General features: G+C 38.8%; 3 protein-coding genes and 1 non-coding gene across 4 annotated transcripts in view; 2 read left to right on the top strand and 2 right to left on the bottom strand.

The window, feature by feature from the left end:
* tlcd2 (TLC domain containing 2) overlaps positions 1-5987 on the bottom strand; it is a 24157-nt gene extending 18170 nt beyond the window's left edge. Inside the window, exons 1-3 of the mRNA XM_039826453.1 lie at positions 5378-5987; positions 4646-4728; positions 2209-2291 (exon numbers count right to left, since the gene is read on the bottom strand). Of these exons, the coding sequence (XP_039682387.1) occupies positions 2209-2291; positions 4646-4728; positions 5378-5556 (345 nt within the window). The 5' untranslated portion in view covers positions 5557-5987. The remainder of the gene's footprint in view (positions 1-2208; positions 2292-4645; positions 4729-5377) is intronic.
* Positions 5988-8620: 2633 nt separating this feature from the next.
* Positions 8621-15803, top strand: aifm4 (apoptosis inducing factor mitochondria associated 4). Its single transcript, XM_039826430.1, has 19 exons — positions 8621-8763; positions 9424-9502; positions 9625-9734; positions 9838-9947; positions 10422-10466; positions 10625-10706; positions 10914-11026; positions 11162-11248; positions 11353-11444; positions 11603-11733; positions 11961-12076; positions 12194-12265; positions 12602-12665; positions 12763-12839; positions 13140-13257; positions 13425-13523; positions 13618-13693; positions 13778-13882; positions 14552-15803. The coding sequence occupies exons 2-19, from the start codon at positions 9426-9428 to the stop codon at positions 14580-14582; spliced, it is 1605 nt and encodes a 534-aa protein (XP_039682364.1). The 5' UTR covers positions 8621-8763; positions 9424-9425; the 3' UTR covers positions 14583-15803.
* A 108-nt stretch (positions 15804-15911) lies between these two features.
* On the bottom strand, positions 15912-19849 carry zgc:153372 (uncharacterized protein LOC767695 homolog). Its single transcript, XM_039826443.1, has 10 exons — positions 19631-19849; positions 18556-18689; positions 17995-18145; positions 17782-17918; positions 17601-17670; positions 17423-17504; positions 17202-17333; positions 16977-17119; positions 16622-16744; positions 15912-16372 (listed from the first exon to the last, which is right to left on the bottom strand). The coding sequence occupies exons 1-10, from the start codon at positions 19664-19666 to the stop codon at positions 16295-16297; spliced, it is 1086 nt and encodes a 361-aa protein (XP_039682377.1). The 5' UTR covers positions 19667-19849; the 3' UTR covers positions 15912-16294.
* Positions 19850-22222: 2373 nt separating this feature from the next.
* On the top strand, positions 22223-22294 carry trnaw-cca. The gene has a single exon. It is a non-coding gene; the product is annotated as a tRNA-Trp (tRNA).
* The last annotated feature ends 484 nt before the right edge of the window (positions 22295-22778 follow it).

Raw genomic sequence — 22778 nt, 5'->3', positions numbered from 1 at the left:
GTAAATCAACTAATGTCAAGTTGATGTTTCCATCTGCCTCAAAAAGGAGTTCGTCAACCACATCCCCACATCTACATTTTTAGTTTGTATATGACAGCGTCATGTCATGTGTCCAGGCAAAAGGTAGACTGTACACTAGTAATGTAAGAAAAGGGGGTTTAGGGGCGAAAGATTAATCATACGAGGAGGAGATTTGCTTCACAACCCTTCATGAACATTTAGCAAAATAACCTAATTTATAATAGCTGCATTTTTCATGCACACGAAACAAGAAAAAAGTCAACAAAATATAAAAGATGGGGCCAGATGAGGACAAGGTAGCAAAAGAGTTGGAGGATGGCCTACGTGGAAATCAGGGAGCAAACATTGTAGAGAAGAATGAATGAAAGTCTTGATGTTGGTACAATAGGGAAACGAACGGAGTATAGAAAAAGAGAGTAAGCTCGCTGAGAAACACAGAAAGCCATGTCAATGGGAAAGAAGTCTATGTCCCTCCCACACTCCAGTGAAAATTTGAGTACAGCTGGCCTAGCCAAAACATCCATTCACCAGGCTTTAAGGAAGTGAAGCGGAAAAAAAAAAACAATTAAAAAAAAAAAAAAAAAAAGACAATACAGCTATTCTCTCAAACTCTGTTGGGCCTTTGCCACCAACAACGGGTGGGTGTGGAAGATGATTCCCACAACTAATCCTGAATGAGCCTTAGCATTTCCACCACTGAAAATGGTTCTCACCTGGCAAAAAGTTACTTTAGAGGTGTGCCTCTAAACGGGGGGGGCTTGGCAATAGAAAGTGCTGCAAGGGTGTAGAAGATTAATTGAAAAAGAAATATTTCGGGTCATCTTTTACAATGTCAAAGTGCACCCACACTTGTTACACACCAAGATGCTCCTCCATCGGTCACAGATAATGGAAAGTGAAACTAATATCTGTCATGGAGCGGTTGGATTTATCTACGCACTTTAAAAAGATTTATTTAAAAAGATTTATTTAAAAGTTTCTTTCTTTTCATATTTTTATTTACAGCATTATATGTTGATAGTTATGTTATAATAGGTTGTATATTAATTTATTGCGAAAAAACCGGTAATTCTATGCAATATCAGACACTGAACTCCCCCATATAGCCAAAATGGCATGATCCTTGTTTCATAACACCTCTGCAAAGATTCGACTGTGAGATTGGCAGTCGAATCAGGTGAATGTGTGGTAAAATAGCTACCAGAGAGTACACTTAAAATGCCAAGATGTTTCTCTTAAAGTGATATTCATCAGGACAGATAATGACTTCATATTACACTGTATGTAAACATTTATATTGCCGTATTTGTACAAAAAGTAAACAACCATTTTAAAAATGTCTTTCTTTTATAAATCTGTAACCCAGAATGTCAGCATGCGATATGCTTTTTTCCCTTGCAGCACGAGCTACGTCCTCAGTGGCCTGATTTCTTAATACTGCAGAGAAATATTTCCACATACATTGGATTGAAAACATGCCTGCGTTAACACCCAAACACACACATAAATCGTGGCTGCTGTACAGTACACATCCACTCCTATCCTGTCAGAAACACTTCCAACAAAAATTTTAATAAACAGCTGTCGTTCGGTGAGTAATACACTACAATAACAAGATGACAACTTAACAACAGAAAGCAATACACAACATTAGCACAGTCTTGGAGGTGGGTCACGCTGCCATAAGCGTAAAGAGAAAATATTCAATCAGGATGTAGTTCTATATTTACACTTCATGTCATGAAGATGACTGGGAATCTGCTGGAAACAGTTAGATGTGGTTAAGTGGTTGGCAAGGGACTAGCCGGGTGGAGTTCAAACGTTCTCAAGGAAGTGAAGCGAAATTTTAAGGTTTGGCTGGGGGCTGTCAAACTGGAATGATTGTCTCATTGTTCCTCCCTCACTTGCCCTTTGTCACTGGACAAGAAAGACGGGTATTTTGCCTTTCCCATGTATGTGCTTCTGACAAGCGCGCTGGGTTTTTTCTGAATATACTGAATATTTAATACATCGGGGTGGTAGGTAGGCTACAGGTAAAGGATTTCTTACACAGATAATAAAGTGGCTGTCAGTAACGGTCAAGATGAAACATCTTAGGCCAAAATGTTGGACCCATAGACCGTATAAACTATTAAACTAATATATAGATTATTTTTTACCTGTGACCGTAATGCTTGAAAGACCTACCACAATGTGATGAAAGAGAAGCTCCCAGGACTGACTCAGCTTCTGGTTCACCACCATGTCGAGGAAGTCATTGATGAAGTAACCTGTGAGGACAGAGAGCATTTAGCCAACGTTAATGACACGTTTAGGTTTTAGGTCCAGGAATTCATTAATCAACAAAAGCCTGACAGATTTATTTGACAAGAGAAGCCTCGAGCATTTCAAGTGTGACCCTGCTTCCATGACGACAGCGATGGCAACCAAGATGTGTCTCGGAGAGGGGCTATTCATATCTACCAACCCCACCCCTTCCCCACCACTTGCTGTATCCATGGTGACAGCTATTCACAATGCTCGAAAAATAATGAAGTGTTGAGGATGGGGACGAATGGGTGCGAGGGAGCTCAGGGCATTGCTGAGACTGGAATTAACCTCACTGTGTTGGACATTTTACACCAGGACCCTTTGGTCAATGTGGTGACATGTTTGGGTTTGTCTCACCATAAACAAATGTACTTGCTACCAGCCACATAACAAATTATTATCAAAAGGTTGCCATCAAGCATTGAATTGGTTTATTTGCATGTTCTGGTTTCATAAGAGCATTGACAATGGACAGGGAAACTCCACACCAATGTATGTTTCAGCAGCCAATTGAATAAAAAAAAAACTAAAAACACTGTAAATAAAAATGCCAATTAACTGACATCTCTAACATTTCTTGTGTTTTTATAATGATTCATTTACTACTGTTTGACACTTTTGTATTAAAAACTATACAGGTAGAATGAGGAGTGACAGTAAGAACAAAGGAATCTGATAATACTAGGACTACTACTAGACTTTCTATTGGCAATCTACCAAAGAAAAAATTGATTTCTAGTGAAATCCTCCAAAGCAATTAATTTCCTTATTTCCATTCAAGATCCTGTGGAGATCTTAAACCCAGTTCGTCAAACAACTGGGTTTCAGGCTGAACATTTTGTCTCTGTTGGAATAGCCCAGTTAAGTAAAGAAACCTGATTAAGACACCGGGCTTAGACTGATACTGGCCAAGTTCCAGGGGCAAGTAAACATCTTACTACTGTGGCTTTTTGTTTCTGCGGTCTGTGTAAAGCTGACTTGCATAGCTGCATTATGAAAACTTCTTTATACTATATCAACAAAATGTGCCCGAGCAATACTTGCTATCACTATCAGCACGTCTTATATTTCTTTATTAGAAGGTAACTTACTATTCCATTCTATGGGTGGAACAAAACAGGTAGAGATAATTATTCTTTAAATTGGTTATTCATAACAACATGGAAAATGTAGAGAGTGTTAATGGCACGTGATGACAAAAGTATTCCACACATGAACAGTTAACTGTAGTCGGGTTCCTCTGCAAGACGCTGTTCGAGGCATCGAACAAGGTCTTTATTCAACAAGTGGAGAATAATTCAAGGCATGTCACTGCGAGGTTTGCAGCGTGGTATCACAGCGAGCTGGGCTGAATGCACAAAACTCCTCACTCCAGCTTGCTGAGGCCTCAGAATCACGCCACATCTCTAGTGGGAGGGCACAGGAGAAGCACTCCACTTGTTTTTGCGTGAATTACTCCCCTTTCTGTTACCACTGGCATCTGACGTGCACGGCTCGCATTAATTAACTGACTTCTTCCGCAGTTACTGACTTGGTGATGTCACAATACAGTACAGGGTAATGCCTGGTGCCAAAGACTGACAAGAATGCCCCCCATTGATCTTCACATACAGAAACTGCCCCTTTGCCAGCGTCCAGGGCTGGGCTTCCTGAAAGAATGTCAAACATCCTGGGAATCCTTGGGGAGCTCTTGTTTACTGACCAGGATCCAATACATTTGTGGATTTAAGAGGGCTCACGTGCTATTAGTTGCTCTGGAATACTTTAAGGATTATTGAGAAACAGTTTTTAAAAGTTATAGTTGCTATTTTACGAATGTGGGGTTGCATGCAAACTTAGGTTTGAGAAATCTTAATTAAATCAAGCAAATCCAATTCATGTGTTGCAAGTCTCTAACGTGGTTTACAGAGAGTAAATAGTAAAATTCACTGTAGTCTGAATGGTGGATTCCAGTAAGCAATTCAGTAGTAAAAAACAATAACAACAACTAGCTATAGGACAAGTGAACTTCAGTCACGCCAAAACATGTAAATGAGCTTTCCATGTTACTTCAGGTAATGCAAACACTGTGTTAATGTATATTAAACTAATTAGTATGTGCCAAGTTAAGACTTGTATCAGCTGGGTACATTTTTTTACATGAACTAAAAGGAGACTAGCTGGGATGGATAATGTAATTTCCTCATTTCCCCTTATGATGGCAGCACCTATGGGCGCGCTCTCTCTAGCCCTCCCCTTCACCACCACCCAGCCCATTCAGACACAGGACACAATTTGTTACTGAACACTGTAGAAGTGCTGACAAGCTACTCACCGATCGAAAAAGACACCAAAGCGTGAGAAAACACAGAGTGAGTTTCTATCAAATCTTCAGCCATCTGTGGGTGAAGGAAGAAGCTGAAAAGATTTAAACACACACGTCAGATAAATCATATCAAATGTGTAGGCTATTTTACAGTTTGAGGAACTTCAGAGCGATATCTTTTCTTTTTTTTAAGACTTTTTGAGCCTTTATTTTTGACAGGGAAGCTGAAGGTACGACAGGGGAGAGAGAGGGGGAATGACATGCAGCAAAGGGCTGCAGGTCGGAGTCGAACCCGGGCCCGCTGCGTTGAGGAGTAAACCTCTATATATGGGCGCCCGCTCTACCTAACTTTAGCTATCCGGGCCCCCTCCAGAGTGATATCTTTACAATTAACAAAGTCAACTTTAATGCAGATAATTGGGTTATCAGTGCTAGTCATAAGCTTCTATTACATCATATTTAAATCGATGCTATCTATAGGCTAATGTTATATGTAATACTATGAATACTTTTAGGCTAAATGGGTCTGGGTCAAGCAGCATGGCGAAAATCAAGTCGGTCAATGATAGCCTAATAAAAAGTCAAATAACATAAAAATGAAGGCAAAATATATTTAAACCAAATTTTTGAATACAACCGCGCCAAAAATAAGCCAGCATCCACTTCTAAAACCACACCAACACCGTTCTATTCCCAATGATCCTGACTTCATTAAAACAGTTTTTGTTCAGTTTAACTCACCAAAGCACTGCCCATATCGCAGTGATAAAACTGTGCATGAATGATGTAGATATATTTCTCCATTTCCATGCATTCCTGCAGGCAGATTCAGGCATGGGCAGTTTTCTGACCACAACGTTGACGAGTCTGAAAAATCCGACAGAGCTCCCGGTGGTTAAGATCACTGAACTCAACTCCATGGCTGAAATAAAAGAAGACCTCACTGGCCACACTTGTCCCCAATATAAGCGGTAACGCTCCGGAGCCTATAAGCTACTTGTTTGCGACGACCGAGACAATCACGTTAGTAGCCTGTATACTCCCAATAATGTCTGGCTACATCACTCAAAGAGGTTTGTGAAACGCGAAAAAAAAAGCTTGTGTTTCTTTCACGGTTATTGTCGAAAGAGAGAAGGCGTGTACGAGTCTGTCAAATGATTTCCAGATTGAATGTTTGTGATCTTTTTCTGTAATAATCCCTTCAAAGAAAGCTCTGTTGCCACAGGTGTAACGTTAACCGGTGGAAGTGAGTGACGAATGTCAGCATTAAACCTTGTGTACAGTTGTGAAACCGTCCCTGTTGTAAAACCTCATCTCTCTTGCTTGTGTAACTTTCAAAATCAACATAAACCAAACGACGGTCTTCCTCCGCCCTACTACAAATGGGCGCGGCCAAGAGCACGTTACATGTGTTATGTTACGTTCATGTGCGCTCGGAAATGTCATAAATCAGAAACTATCGCCAAGAATGTTAGATTCTATGACAAACCACATACTTATTATTTTACTTATTCAAGTATAGAGGTTAAGATATGAGATAAACAAACAGATGTACAAATGAGCCAACAAAAATAACACCATTATAACAAAACTATACTATTTTCAATATAATGAAGAAATACAATCAGGCCATTCATCTGAAACATAGTTGTACCACTTCTGCCAGTGTTCAAGAAATGTTTCCATTTTTCGGTTAACATGAGCTGTAATCTGCTCCAATCTGTAGATTTCTGTTACAATATCTCTCCATGAAGTAATTGCTGGACACTGGTAGTAGCCATTTTCTGGTATAGCCTTTTTACTGGCCACCAGCATTGCATTTATCAAGTGTTTGTCCTCTTTCAGCCAACTTTGAGGTATATTTCCAAGATATACAGTACAGGCCAAAAGTTTGGACACACCTTCTCATTCAATGCGTTTCCTTTTTATTTTCATGATTATTTACATTGTAGATTCTCACTGAAGGCATCAAAACTATGAATGAACACATATGGAATTATGTACTTAACAAAAAAGTGTGAAATAACTGAAAACATATAATAAGGGAAACAATTCCACTAATTAACCCTGACAAAGCACACCTGTGAAGTGAAAACCATTTCAGGTGACTACCTCATGAAGCTCATTGAGAGAACACCAAGGGTTTGCAGAGTTATCGAAAAAAGCAAAGGGTGGCTACTTTGAAGAATCTAAAATATAAGACATGTTTTCAGTTATTTCACACTTTTTTGTTAAGTACATAATTCCATATGTGTTCATTCATAGTTTTGATGCCTTCAGTGAGAATCTACAAAGTAAATAGTCATGAAAATAAAGGAACACATTGAATGAGGTGTGTCCAAACTTTTGGCCTGTACTGCATATAGAAGGATTTTGTATACAAAAAAAGCTGTTTATGTTTACTAAAACTCAGGTGTTGTATAGGGACAAATATCCCAAAACAAATCTGAAGGTAGGCTACCCAGTCCTGAACACGCTACTTTCCAAAAACTGGTTAGACTAATTATTTCCTGTGAAAGCCTGAAGTACCTGTTGATCAAGCAAACACACCCAATAATCGCATCAGTCTAATCCTCTTTGTGATTCAATTTCAAAATCACCTTCAGAAACACTATAAAATGCACCATAAAGTAGCCTAGGCTACGGTCCGACGTATACGATAGCACATGAAGGCAACATTGCTTCCTCATTCGGTCACAAACCATCGTGGATTTATGGGAATAGTAGTCACATAGAGAATATGTAACGCATGGCATGACATGCAGGGTACCTACTTCGATTTACCACAAAATCTATTAGCCTATTGTTTGATATTATAAGTGGACTTGAAACCTAATGAAAAAGACTATTTGACTTTTCACTGTTGATTCATTCATTGGAAGTGGGGAAAATACATCGCTGCGCTCATTCAAGAGAAAGCCTGGCCATGGACATGAATGACTGCTGTAGCCTAATATTTGGTGACACGGCGCCACCATCCGGTAAAAGGTCATTTAAACAGCAGCCTGCCACTCAGGGCCCTTTAATTGTCCTGTCATTGGTAGCCTATTGTCAGCAAGTAAAAGTGAATGGGTGTTTTGGTCTCTTGAAGGCCCCACCTGAGTGAGACTGACTGAGATATACCCTATACATGTAGGTGAATATACAATTATTTTTTAGGGCCAATGTTATTGGCTGAGTGACTGGGATACACACTCATCAAGCTGCATTTTCGGTCTGCTTTTTAATTAGCCTATTTATTGTTAACATGAAACAAATAGCAAACACAGCCTATCTTGCATAAAAAACAAATAGCCTACATAGCTATACAATTTAAAAAAAGACATATATACACATATACTGTACACATGTCAAGTACTATATGTAGCCTAACTGTAATACAAGAACAAATCACTTCTATTTCAGTTCAAATAAATACGTAATCCTATAGCCTATTAGGAAATAAAAAAAACAGATACTATTAGATTATGATGTCTAAAGTTTTTATATTGTCAGGATCTTCCATTTATTTATTCTGAGCTTTTTGCTCTATCTTTAGTAGTCTAATTATATTTTCCTGTAAACAATAGGCTAATGTTTGAGAACAAAAATGAAGGAACTTGACTTGAGTGGCTATAGGCCTATGTAAACTTTGCCGAGCACATTGAACACAACAGTCTTCAATAATGTATTTTGATCATCTTGAAAACCCAAAATAATGTTAAGAGGGGATGAAGGTAGCCTAATAGGATTGCTTGTTCAGATAACCAATCTGCCACCTATATTGCCAAAAGGATGCGACAACTGAACAATATCAACATAAATGCATATTTCCTCCTCATCGGAACAAAATCAATCTACACGGATATTCCTCAGTTATTCCCAATAATTTATACTTATAATATCTTATAGACTATCCGTGAGGGTGAGTGTTTGAATCATGGTTTTAACAGTTTATCCATGGGTGTGGGTGGGTATAGGTTGTGGGAGGAGCGCGCGGGTAGCATGTGATTCCGGCTGGCTGTCACGCGGGCAGTTCTGCGCTCGCTCCTAACGACCCGACCCACGTGTGTTTGTTCCTACGGACAACACTGCCGAGGATTCGAGGCAGACGCATCATTTCTGACTGTTGTGGCGGAAGAAAGCAGGTGAGCAGCACAGCTACATGTATGGAGGTCTCACGTTTCAGTAATGAATGTAGCCTAGCTATAGCCTACATGTATTACATGAAAAGAGAGGACTGTGCTAAAGGTGAAGAATGGGAGTTTGTTGAAAAGCCGGTTTTGCTATGTTGGATTTCACGCCTTCAGGTCACTTTGTATTCGGTCAGCTTCACAGCAATATCCACTTCATGCGTGGACAAAGAATAGCCTACAGCGCGAAATGTGTTAGCTTTTTATTTGCATGTTTGTTGTTTATCTTACATGATCATAATTTGTCTGTATTGTATGTTTTGTCTTTTGTCCCTAAAGGTGTAGATGAACAACCACACCATATAGCATTCAAGAATTTAAGTCTCTCAAAGAAAACACAGCAAACAGGCTTAACAACAGTTAAATAAATGTTGCACAAATTGCTCATCCATGGAATTAATCTGTGGTTATTTTGACCCTATGGTTAAAATAAAGAGTAAACAAAGATTAATGACATAATATACCTTGAAAATAAACTACACATGCAACTCTTCAGTGCCTGTATCATGTGTCTCCTTTGCAGAACCGGTTCATGGTCCACCGGAAGCCAGTTATAATTTAAGCCTGTCGGCCTAACAATAGCCATGTTTTTTTAATGTGGCTCATGTCTTACAGTAATGCATCAGGGCCAAGATGAGTATCAGGAGCAGGTGACTGGGATGGTATGTCAGGAGGCTGACCTGAAAGATGGACAGTAAGTCAAAGACTTTTGATATAGCCACTGCTATCAGTGATGATGTTCCAAACTTTCATGAACTCAAGATTTTTTTTCTTCACAATTTATCTCCCACACACACACACTTTGTGTTTACAAAGGATGAAGGAAGTGACCGTGGGGGACCAGAAGGTGTTGCTTGTCCGTACTCAGGGTCAGTACAGTGCTGTTGGAAGCCAGTGCTCTCATTACAATGCTCCTCTTATCAAAGGTAAACCTTCGATCTCTATATACCCATATCTAAAATAATAGCTTCATTAAATATGTTGCATTGAATCTGAGAAGTGTTAATTGCATGTTCTCTAATAATCCAGGAGCACTTGTTGGTGACAGGGTGAGGTGTCCCTTTCATGGTGCATGCTTTAATGTCAGAACTGGAGATATCGAAGAGTATCCAGGTCTGGACTGTCTGCCTAGTTATAAGGTAAAACATGTCGGTAGAGAGCAATTTACTGCTCTTTTAATATGCATGAAATCAAGAAGAGAGTTTCCCTCCAGTTTAAAATTTAGTCACATTTGAGATGGTCTACTTGCACATTATTTCAATGTAATTGGTACAAAAACACTTTGTCCAAACCATGGATTTAAATTTGAAAGCTGTCATTTTAAACAAAAACATGCAGTCATTTAATAGATGAAAGATTAGATTGAATGTCTCGATGGAAGGTAGCTTACAACCATTTACTACCAAACTGTACCACAATTCCTTTTTTTTTGGTAAAATGGGTGTCAACATTTCATTTGCTAAAGATCATTGTCCAGAAACACAGATTTTGGCCTTGTAGACAAATGACTCCCTCTGTGTTTTGAGCTATACACTTTTGAAAGAAAAAGGAAAAAAAAAAAACATTCTGTAACTACACTTCTTTCTTATTTCTTTCTGTTTTTTATTTTACAGGTAAAAGTTGAGGATGGAAAGGTGTATGTTTCCATCAACAAAAATGTAAGTGATGGCAAATTAAATAAAATTTTGAACATGGGGATCCTTATTTAAATCATTTACAATTATTTTGGAATATATGTTTGCTGGGGACTTTTTTTTAGTTGGTTTTCTTGCCTGTGCTGAAATGTACAATTACATGTACAATTTGTGTCTCTCAGTCTCTGAAGTTGAAGAAGCGGGTGAAGGAGATGTGCAGCATGGTCCCAGACATTAAACACACTATCCTGCTGATTGGAGGAGGTAAGGAACTAGATTTAATACATATAAGGGATACATAAAAAAAATAATAAGTATGTATTTGGGGGGTCTCCCAAATCCCTTCTAGTAGGATTAAAAAAGAGACCAGTGCTCAAGTAAATCTGGTAGTCTAGTGTGCCTGCTATAAACTCAATCACTGAATGTACCCTTTGAAAAATTGCACACTGAATATAAATGTTGGGATTTCAGGCCCTGCCTCCCTGGTTTGTGCTGAAACACTGCGGCAGAACTGCTACCAAGGTCGAATCATTATGGTAACCAGAGACAACCTGCCTCCATTTGACAAGCCCAAACTGAGTAAGGTGAGAACTCAATCAGAGAGGAGAGGTAACCTGTTTTCATCCTTCCTTGTTTGTCTTTTTGAGTAAGTAGATCCTTTTGTGTTCCGTTTGTGTTTTGGATGTAAGTTTTTAGCAAATGGCATTGCCTCTTTTCAGGCTATGAATCTGGACAGCAGCAGCATCCTCCTCCGACCAAGTGACTTCTATCAACAGTATGGGATTGAGGTGTGGACACAGAAGGAGGTGAGAAGCAAGAAGGACAATTTATTTGTGATGTATTCTCACTGCCTTGAGGAAAAACGGATCCTCTCTTTGGTCATGTTAAGAAAAGTGTTGTTGTGTTGCAGGTGGTGTCGGTGAACCCAGCTGATAAGGTGGTGAAGTTGGGTGACGGCACTTTGCAGCATTACGACCAGCTTCTGATCTCAACTGGTTGTAGGTAGGAGTCATCATCCTGTTCCTCAAGTCTTCTACAAACAGAAGCACATTTTTAGATTGTTTTGTCACACTTGGGTTAGCCTACTGAACACATGAAAGACAATGGAAACATAGCTCTGACAACAGCAAAATGCAGTGAAGTCTTTGTTTGGTTCACAGAGCGCGGCCGCTCGGCTGTCCTGGTTGGGACCTGAAGGGAGTAAAGTTGCTGCAGAGATATGAAGACGCCAAAGAGATTCACAACTCCTGTCTGGGCCAGAAAGCTGTTGTGATCGGAGCCTCCTTCATAGGTTACCACATTCAGTTTCTCTCAACCTAGCAGGATGTGCATCTTTGCTTTTGTGTTATTATGTTGACATGATGCTACATTTTGAGGGTGACATTACCTTGTTCATAGTCACATCTCTCAATATTAAATATGCTATGTAAATATTTGTGCAAGATAAAGCTACTTTACAACACATGTAGTCACACCAGTATTGCAGACTGCAGCTGAAGTGTTTTTCATACACAATAGGTATGGAGGTGGCATCCTACTTATCAGGCAAAGCTGCCAGTGTGGCCGTGGTTGGCACTTCCGGATACCCGTATGAGCGATCTCTGGGGCCAGAGATCGGCAAAATGTGTATACAAGTAAGAAACAATAGTGATGGTAGTCTGTCACTGTCATCGCTAAAAGTTTTTTATTTTTTTATTTATTATCTTTTATTAAATCGAAAAACACTTTAAAACACAGCTTCTTCTTTTAAGATGTTGGAAGAAGAAAATGTAAAGTTCTACATGAATGATGGAGTCACTGAGATCCAAGGGGAGAATGGCAAGGTAACTCTACTATTAGCATATATACCTTGTTTTAATGTCATGGTAGGAAAAGTATAGGTGTTACTAATAACCTTAACGATGGCTCTGTTCTATCTAGTCTCAGTAAGCTATGGCAGCGTGACAGTAAGTCAGCATGAACAATACCAGGACCCTGACACTTAAGCAGCTACTGTAAATGGAATCCAGCCATCATTAATTTTTGATTGCTTACACCTGTGTTTTTCCCACTTTGACATGTTAAAATGTCAGTGAGAAAAGCTTGTTGTAACTGAAACAATAGAGTAGTGTATATTTTATTGTAGATCTCTAAATTAGTCTTTTTTTTTTTTTTCCCAGGTGAAGTGGGTGGTGCTGAAGACTGGTATAGTCCTGGAAGCTGATGTGGTAATTGTTGGAATTGGTAATTTTAATATTCTACTTCAAAGTGTTGGAATATACATATTTTGTTATTAAAATCAAGCAGTTCTTTGCAATTCACAAAGATTTCTGTTTTTCAGGTGTAATCCCCAATTCAGACTTCTTGGCAGGAAGCAAGTTGGAAGTGGATTCAAGGAAAGCTGTGATTGTTGACAAGGTAACTAACACGCTAGGTAACATATCCAAACTTTAATCACTGACATAACTAATGAATCATAAACGTGGCTTTAGAGCTTAGGATTTATGACTAGCCTGATACGGTTACTGTTACGGTTAATTTTAATTGTTTGATTTTGGCCAAACATTAATATTGTATATTACCTTAATACCTAACCTTAAGCCCTCCGCTAATTGTGTCCAGGGGACTGAAATGAATAGCTGTGTAAATATCCTGTATATGCATATCTTTGTGAGCCTAATGTTAAGGCTCCTGCTATAAACTCTTTTATGTTAACAGTTCATGAGGACCAATATACCAGATATTTTTAGTGCTGGAGATGTTACCTCTTTCCCTCTGACCATTCGTGGAGACCAAAGGGTCAACGTGGGCCACTGGCAAATGTCACAAGCTCAAGGTAAGAGACTGACGGATTCAAAGGACCACAGCTTCATATTGTGTTGCATGTAGCCGTTAAGGCTGAGTTCTGTTTAGATATTTCTGCATCACGCATCTTTTCCATCCAAAATAATTTGATACCTGGGTTTAACCTTATCATGCATGTATTTTTTTTTTAACCCTCAGGAAGAGTAGCTGCCCTGAACATGCTGAAGACACCCACCAAATGTGAGTCTGTTCCTTTCTTCTGGACTGTTTTACTTGGAAAGAGCATCCGATACACAGGTAGAGTATTTATTGAGGCAAGTGTCACTCATCATCATTGCATCAGAATATTTTAACCCACTATACCAAGTCTCCTTTCATTTCCTCATTCTAGGCTATGGAGAAGGATTCACAGAAATCATATTCAAAGGCAGCGTGGAAGAAAGGAAGTTCCTGGCATTTTACATAAAGTGAGCAGCTGGGGGAATAACTCCTGATACAGCAGGATATGATTGTATGCTTTGTGCTGAATTCTTTCATTTCTCCTTTAACAGAGATGAGGTGGTGGTAGCTGCAGCCAGCCTGATGTTTGACCCTGCTGTGGCTCGTCTTGCAGAGCTGATGGCTACTGGCCAGATCTTAACAAAGGCTCAGGCTCAGTGAGTGGCATCCTGCTTTTACAAAAACTAGACTCTGTGTTTATTTACCTTATGCACATTAAATACGGTACATTTATAATGAATTCTGCAGCTGCGTTATGTCATTAGGGAGTAAATGTCGTTCTTATTGTTTGATTTTGGCCACTTGTGGGCAGCGGAAACAAGCTTTGACCACATCAACCTTTTAAGCTGATATGCCTAACCTGTAAGCAAAAATGTTGTATATTTACACTGCATCGTGTTTGTGTCCATCTGGTGAATTAAAAACCAATATTCACTTTCCTTTTAGCTCTGTTTTGCTATCCACCAAATATCTGGCTCTTTAACTAAATGCTGCAGCTGCACTATGTTCACCAGCTTGTCACTAACTTGGTCTGTCTGCCATTTTGTGTGTGACCGGTAGTGTACAGTGCATTTTTAGAACTTTTCACTGGGAAGAGCTAGTTTACATATTTTTTTTTTTTATTGAACAATATTGATTATAACAGCTAACTATTATGCTGTAACTCAGTTGGTATAGACATGACAGAGACTTGTGGGATGTAAACAGTCATGTAAACACTACACAGGGGTATAATTCATTTCCCAAATCCCAAATCACAGGGTGACTCATAACCTGGATACTACTCTTTTCTGAATATTTGTTTTCTTACTTCCTCATCTGTTCAGGGCTGATGACCTGAGCTGGCTGCAGATGTAACCAGAGGTGTGCTGTATCCAGGAGTTAACACCTCTCAGTGATGAAGGATGTCGTCTTTCTCCTTATTGTTCCTCTCTCCATCACGTAGTACTAAATTGAGTTGCTCCATTTACTGCCTCAGGGCGTCTGAAAGCCAATCAGACCTCTTCTCTTATGCAGAGCACTGTTACCATAGCAGCATGCAAAGCTTTATGCACTTAGTGCAATGGGAATACTCTGAGCTCTGTGTAAGGAGCACAACAGTCTGGATGACACAGCAGTTTTACTTGTATTCATTCCAAGTTTTAACTACAGCTGTACTAAAAGTGGGTCGTCTCTGGTTAATATTAACTACACAACAACATAAATATATCCATACATTTTTGTGAACTTGAAATTCCAAGATTCCATAAACATTAATTTTATAGTATTTGGTAGTAGTCCTCGTAAAATAATAATAGTAATTTTATCCACTTAAAACATTCCGAAAATACACACCACTCCACTTGTCTTAGTTAAAATATATTTCTGAGTAATTTAATGAGTAAAAAATCTAAAATACAAAGGTCAGTTTAAATACTGCACTCACCAAATATGGTGATGCACATGTTTATCAACAATTTAATTTGAATTTTTTTAAACTTTTATTGTCATTACCAGTTTAATTTTTAATTCAATGCTTAAATCGATCATACACGTTTAGCAGCAGACATTTAACTTATTTAGTCTTTATCATACAACTTGAAATTTAAATCCACATGAAGAGAATACGAAAGCACTTTGTGTAATCTGACCTTTTACTTACTTAAAATGAAGTGCTTTTATTATTTCTTATTATTTATTTATTTTTTATAATATGCTTTTTGGTCCATAGCTAAAGCTCAGGTATTGAACGGATCTGTTCAGGAGTTTCAACACCTCTGATTGTCCACATCATACTCGCTGTTGTCAGCCTGAGGATGGGTTTTCTGTCAGGATACTTTTCCTGAAATGGTTTGTTACATTAATCATTGTTCATCTGTAGATAACCTTTGCTACTTCATTTGTTTTAGATTTTCACAGTCTGACAGGTGCTTTTGCAATGGTGTAATCTTCAGGTGCAGTTATGTTTTTTAGGATTTTTATTTCTGCTTTTGTTATTCATTGCTGGTTTGAGTCTGTGTCCCTGTTTCTGTCAAACTGGCCTTTTTGTGCTCTTGTGAGTATAACATTTTATAAAACACCCATTACCTGCAAGCAGTAGTCCACTCTCTGTAGTCTTTGCATTCTTGCATCAATCTGCAAATACTTATAATTATACACTTCAGTACCAGTTCCTCTCTCATGTAGCACACTGACAGCAGAATACAGTTAAGCATTAACACTGGCAAGATGCTTTTATTGGAACTTTTACACAGAACTTTTGCCTTGTCCATTTACTTACTGAAGTAGGTTGAAACATAGAAAGTTACAACAATTACATAAAATGTTATTTTACTATCTGGACGCTTACTATCATATTATTGTGACAGCATTATCTTGTCAAACAACTGTGAACCATGATATTAACTATTATTATTATTATTATTATTATTATTATTATCATCACTATCACAATAGGTAGATGATGACTAGCACATCAAATGATTAGTCTTTAATGTTTTGGACTTCAACTAATTAAACTCTAAAAACAATCTTATTGCAATGGTTCTACTTAGTCTTCAGGAAGGATTCCTCAGTATTCAGCTTCATCTTTATTTGCTTGTTTTGGAGCATTGTCTCACTGAGGATCCCAGTTTGTCAGCCAGCAGAAAAGGGTTGAGGTGGCAGTACTGAGGAACAAATTAAGAAAGTTCACGGTTACTTTTGGATGATACTGAAACAAATCTTTGGTTACTATCAAAGGTTTCACTGTGCAGTTGCTACAAAGAGTTATTCTTTCTTTAAAAACTTAAGGCAACCTGAGTTTCATTTGATTCTTGAATGCAAAACGTGGGTCAACTTTACTTTCTCTCTGAAGGCAGTCAGTAGTTAACCTTTAAAAAGCATTTCAGCCACAGTAAACCCAGAAAATTAGCTACCTGTGGTGTTGACTCTGAGCTGGACCATGGTTTATCCGATATCTGGATTTTGAAATCCGGAAAGAAACGGGATCTCTGGAGGATTGCTGCCATCTCTCCATTTACCTCCACTGCCACATCTTTCTGCATAACACAAAAGAAGACATTGACCTAATCTTTCCAACAACATAACTGATTATTTTTAGATGTGAATATGCAGGATTTTTTTTAAATTAAAAAAAAGTATAACACATATAGACTAACGTTTTCTATTATTGGAACAATAAGCCACAGGTTAGTAGAATCCCTTGTGTAAACATTGATAAAGTAATTCAGTATTTGTCATTGGCCTTCTCTGGTGGGACTTTAGTTATACCTTGAAGCAGTGGGAGGAATCAAAGTCCAGCTGATCTAGGAAATCTGCCACAGTTCCTTTATATGTCACTATTGCCTCAGACACGACTTGACTTGGGGGCAGTTTAAAGAGCCGATACGTGCCCGAAGCATAGCTGACGTCACCTGCAAAATGAAGAACTGGCTCAATTGTAGAGTGAATATTATCTTTGCAGGTCATCAAAAGTCAATGTTACCTTTTTGTTACCTGCTTTTGCTTTGAGCTCACTGTTGTAGATTTCAATCTGGCTGGCTGAAACAAGGTGTGGAGTGCTGAAACCTACACTGTGTGCCAAGGAAATGAGATCCTGCCAAAACAGAGAACCGCCCATTCCTTCACCTAGGCCAGAAATCAAAAGGTCACAGTCAAGGCGGTGCAGGGATTCTTCTCTTATACTTCAAATTTTAGATAATGCAATGTTATTTTACCCCACAGGACTGGATCTTCCTTCATGTGATCGGGAACGACTTTGCTGGCATACATGTCACTGAAATACAGTTCACCTCCCTCCTGTGTAGAATGAGTGATGAGAACCATTAACGGTGTGTTCCTGTACACTTTTTGTTTTACACATTAATGTGGTTGGTAGAAATTCTTCAGACTAACCTTTAGGACATTGTAAGCTTGCTGTAGAACGGCCCTTTTATCAGGACACAAACAGATTACACAGTTGGATCTGGATATATGAGGGAAAACCGTTTTGTTTATCAACTAATCAAAGCTGTCTCATTGTAACAGACTATAGTGTCCACTGACAGGTCATGTAGAATTCATGCTTTCAACCTACAGCACAACATCCACTGAGTCACTCTGTATGCCAGCTTCACTGAGCTTCTCCATGTACCCCTGGACAAATGTGACGTTGGGCTTCTCATAGCCAAACTTCTTTTGATGATACTCGATGTACTGACGAGACGCTGTGACCTAAAGAAATGCTAGTTAAGTCAGTAGAATGCACAGAAATCAAGCATCAAACATGTGAATATGGGTGTGTAATCACTAGCTCTTCGGTCATATCGATCCCTGTGACATGTCCGCTCTGTCCAACGAGTTTACTGAAGGCATAACAGTCTCTGCCAGAGCCGCTGCCGAGGTCCAGGACTCTGCAGCCCTCAAGCTTCGCTGGAAAGGGAAGGCCACAGCCGAAGAATCTGGAGAAAAGTATCGTTAATGACAACAGTCCATAACCACAAAGTCACTGCTATGATGGGAAGCATACAGATGTTATAAAGATAGTCCTGTGCTTTAAAGGATGACAACAGAATAAGAAAGACCAGAAAGGAAGCTAGTTCCTCTGCTGGATGTAATTTCAATCACTAAATTTAAGCTAATCAGTTACAAGAAGCAAAAAACAGCACAAAACAGTCCATTCCTGCCGTTCCCACAAGGAAGACAGGTACTTAGCACCTCTGGTACCAATGAGACCACCTGATGGCGTGTGTGAGAAAGTTGTGTGTGGGAATTATGCAAAATATTTTTTATATATATATATATATTTTTTGCTATTTCTGCAAATGCATATGATGCAAAAGTAAAGGTGAGACATTTTTGCACACTGTACCTTTTGGTTACCTCTGGGTGAACCTGGCTCAGTGCATCTGTGACACTTGTTGGCACTGGGCGGCAAGATAAACTGCAGGAGGCAGCACTTGTTTGCAAATCCCCAGAGGACTCCAGTCGACTGCCATAGTACTTCTGCACGCATAATAGTTTACATGTAGGATAAGATAAAGCCTTTATTGATCCACAGAGGAGATATTTAGGTGTTGCAGCAGCACAAAGACTGTAAATATGTCAGGATAAAGAGAGAAGTAAAAAAAAGAATAATAACTAAAATAAAGAGGTATATACATACAAGTAGAAGTAAAGAAAAGAAATAAACTATACAAGAGCAATTAAAGACAAAGTTATGAGGTAGGCCTAAGTTATATGGTCAACAACCGTCTTTACACATGCTTTGACATTGCTTTACAGGTCTAACTAATGGAAACTTGTGTTGCGAAAACCACATCCTCCATTACATATGGACCTTTAACCATATCACCTTTAAGATTATAAATTATTTGACAGAGATTACATACGGTAATCAAATAACATAAGGACCATAAATGATAAACACATGAGAAATGGTATTTTCAACTTCAGGACAATATTCAGTGGGGTATCATACATGACTGAGCGACTATTATGCAATGTCAGAAGTGCTTTTGAAGAAAAACTGAACTCTGAACTGAAGATAAACTGAACGGAATGTTGTGAATATGTTACATTCCATTCTGTGAAAATTCTGAACAAATTTAAGCTTCTTTCGTCTGTTTTATTGAATATGATACATTTTAACACTGTTTTCCTTCTTGAATGTGTGAACCAACCGTGACCCAATCCTCCTGTCCCCTGAGTATCTATCTACTCACGTCGTCTAAATGAATGGAGCGATTGTTAGAAAATGTGTGTGTGTTATTAAACCTTTAGAACATTATGTGTGAACTGAACTGCTCCGTGTCACTTTGTTCTCCGAGCTCGCCACTGTTTCAGGACCCAGAGAGGTCAAGCCAGTAGATGACAGGATAGGCTACTAACCACAAAACAGTCGTGATCGGATTGTTTCCTAACATGGAGTCCGAAACGAACCATACCTTCACATTTTCCCGCACGTCGTCACAAGTCGCCATTGCTACAAAAGTACAAAAAGTGGCTCCAGACTATGTAAACAGCTATGCAGTGCTATGTAGTAGAAATGTCAGTTGTGGGTCAGACCTGCCCTCTCACATAGCCGTTTAATAACAATAACATACATCCATTCTCTGTCTCTATGTATTATCAGAACTCTTTTATGATCAGTGCACTCTACTCTTCCGGACTATTTTATTTTTCACAATAAAAGCGTACAGTATGGAAACTTCTACAATAAAAAGAATCACACAAACAAACACCTAAATAGGCTACAACAACCTACAATAAAAGTAACGTTGGAAACAAAAGCAACTAGCAACAGAGTGTGAGTAAGTATTTATTCTATTTATTATTTTGATCATTGTAAAAAATAATAATCTCCAGTTTATCTCTTTTTTCTAGAATGTAGCACTTTGCTGATGAATAGTATGTATTCGCATGATTCTTGCAATTTTTGGTCAGTATCTTCATGGTTGAATGGACTTATTAAGTCGCTTTTGGATTAAAGCGTCAGCTAAATAAATGTAATGTAATATAAAAGGCTAAAACTACATAATCACATTAGTTATTAGTTTTCAAATAAATGTAACACTGCACAGTTTTTGTAACACTTCTGGTGTGTACTTAAACAGCACACTAAAATGTAAGCCAACGCAACACAGCTGCAGCCTTCATTTTGTCTTCAGGGGATGTGTTCAGTACACAGACAGCTGGGATTTAGATTAAGCTCAAAATCAAATTGTGTCGAAATAGCCCATGTGGATCTACAGAGTTTCCTTCATGGAGTTATTGGAGCACAGCAAAAAAAGACGTCCACCCAATGTCGGAGATATTTGCAGTTTAAAGGTGTTGCAGTTGGATGACATTTACAATTTTAAGGGATGATCTGAGGATGTGACAACATGAACTAATAAAAGCTTGGAATCTGTTTCAACAATTAAGAATTTCTTTCTTAAGGATTTTGCAAGATTACAGCAGGGATATTTTTTCTAATTTTGTGTTTCAGCTCAACAAGGTCTGGGGAAATACAGGACGGCCTGTATAAGAAACTTTCTTATTTTTCTTTGTTGTTTCTGTTATTATACTTACGCTATTTATTAAATAAAAAATACTGTTGTTAAAATATTACATTTGTAATATTATAATTATAATATTTTCATGTGCTCTGGCTTATCATCACACAAACAAAGTTGTCCAGGCTGGCGAACAATAACATCCTCAATCTCAGTCATCATGCTGGGATGCTGGCACCTGTAGTCAGCGCTGTATCAGCGTAGACTACCCCAAAAATGAACGACACAAGAAATCAAACATCTCAGCATGCTACTGAGAATACGGAATAATAACCTAAGGAAAATGCTGTTTTATAGTGTATGGGAAAATATCAGCTATAATCTTTATTTGATATCTTACTTTGTAAATCAATTGATTATTCGATCCACTAGTCTAGAAAAGGAAATAGCTACCGTGTATAACTACGAAGGTAAATTAAGGTATGATAATCATAAGGCACATCAAGCTCCAGGTGTTGTAGTGGGGTCCAGATAACAAGACTGGCTGTTTGTAGCCCGAGACAGTGCATCCCTAACTGTACCGGACTATAGTAGCCTTTGGGGCCTTTTGGGTTCATAATGTACTGCCCGTCTTCCACTCTGATGTCTTGGTTTTTAGCAGTGAATGCATCATTAATGGATGTGCATGCACTGAGGGTGATGGGGCATTTTATTTCTAGTAGCTTATTATCAATGATACCATCAGGGCTAGCTGCCAGCCATGGGTCTCCTGCACACTCCACCAACCCTTTGTCTATCACCCTGCAGCCTCTCTCTTTAATATGCTCCTTTGCAAGTCCCTCACTTTCCTTCCCATACCTCGTGGCCCGACTCCCCTGGAACCTTGGATACAGGTGTTCAGCAAGAAACGTATCTGGGTCAGTTGTCTCACTTCCTAAGAGATATGGAGAAAATACCTAATTTATCTTCCCTGCCATATTTATATAGTAGGCCACTGAATCTTTAACATTATGGTTAACTGGTGGATTTGTTGGAGACATGTTAACCACAACTTACCTTCAGGGCTTTATAAAGCTTCTTTGGTGACCCATCTGGATTTAGTGCAGGAAGGCAGAGGGGAGCTTGTAGCCGCATATTATAAACAGCAGAGGGCAGTACAACGTCTAGATTGGTGGTAGACATAAGGTTCATTTCTCCCCAATTTCAGATCACATTCCTGCTGTAACTTGTCTGGTTGTTTAGTTTTTGGTTTAAAAGCTTCAGATGCCAATGATGCAGAGACCTGGAAACACTGACCAATGAGAGCAGACTGGGCTTTTTAGGAAGGATTTTGAAGAGACAGCTCTACAACAGAGTACAGGTGCTGCACCCATGGGCCGTATATGAAAAATATGTCTTTTGAATATCAAAGTATATAAACATGTCCTAGAAGAAACACAAAACACAAGTATGAACCTGAAAATAGCCTTTATAACTCACCTTTAAACTGACTACTACACTGTTTTTAATCAATGTCTCCCCCCAGTGTTGGACTTGTCACTAGACTCTGTGGCGCAACGGTAGCGCGTCTGACTCCAGATCAGAAGGTTGCGTGTTCAAATCACGTCAGGGTCAATGTTTCTGTTTCTCTAACTCCATTGGACAATGGTCAGACAGGATAGTGTGATATCTTGATCACATGCTGGAGATTTTATCACATCAAGAACTGGAAAATGGGCTCTGAATTACTGGGCAATGAATTGACTGGACAAGCAATTAAATTCACAATCCTTACTAGCATGTTAAAAACAAAAACAACTGGTTAGTGATCAGTTGAGCATGTAGTGGGAGGAGAGTGTGTGACCTGGTGAAAAAGTGTAGCATGGGGGTCAAGCGCTGCTCTTTAACCTTTAGGCTACCACTGCCCCAATGAATGAAAACAAGCCGAACTGAAATAGGAGTAACAAGGCTATTTTTAAAATGTAAGGAGTAGAAAGTACAGATAATTGCGTGAAAATGTAAGGAGTAGAAGTAAAAAGTCTCCTGTGAAATAATTACTCCAGTAAAGTATAGATACCCAAAATTTCTACTTAAGTAAGGCAACAAAGTATTTGTACTT

This window comes from Perca fluviatilis, chromosome 2 (assembly GCF_010015445.1).
Source record: "Perca fluviatilis chromosome 2, GENO_Pfluv_1.0, whole genome shotgun sequence".
NCBI classification, from domain to species: domain Eukaryota; kingdom Metazoa; phylum Chordata; class Actinopteri; order Perciformes; family Percidae; genus Perca; species Perca fluviatilis.
This window is presented reverse-complemented; position numbering and strand designations above follow the sequence as displayed.

Coding starts and splice junctions, on each gene's coding strand:
- aifm4 (XM_039826430.1), top strand. CDS start 9,426: ATGCATCAGGGCCAAGATGAGTATCAGGAGCAGGTGACTGGGATGGTA. Junction 11,249..11,352: donor AGGTGTGGACACAGAAGGAG/GTGAGAAGCAAG, acceptor GTTGTGTTGCAG/GTGGTGTCGGTGAACCCAGC. Junction 13,694..13,777: donor TTCCTGGCATTTTACATAAA/GTGAGCAGCTGG, acceptor CTCCTTTAACAG/AGATGAGGTGGTGGTAGCTG.
- zgc:153372 (XM_039826443.1), bottom strand. CDS start 19,666: ATGGCGACTTGTGACGACGTGCGGGAAAATGTGAAG. Junction 18,146..18,555: donor CACCCAGAGGTAACCAAAAG/GTACAGTGTGCA, acceptor ACTTTTCTCCAG/ATTCTTCGGCTGTGGCCTTC. Junction 16,373..16,621: donor GCTCAGAGTCAACACCACAG/GTAGCTAATTTT, acceptor TTTGTTCCTCAG/TACTGCCACCTCAACCCTTT.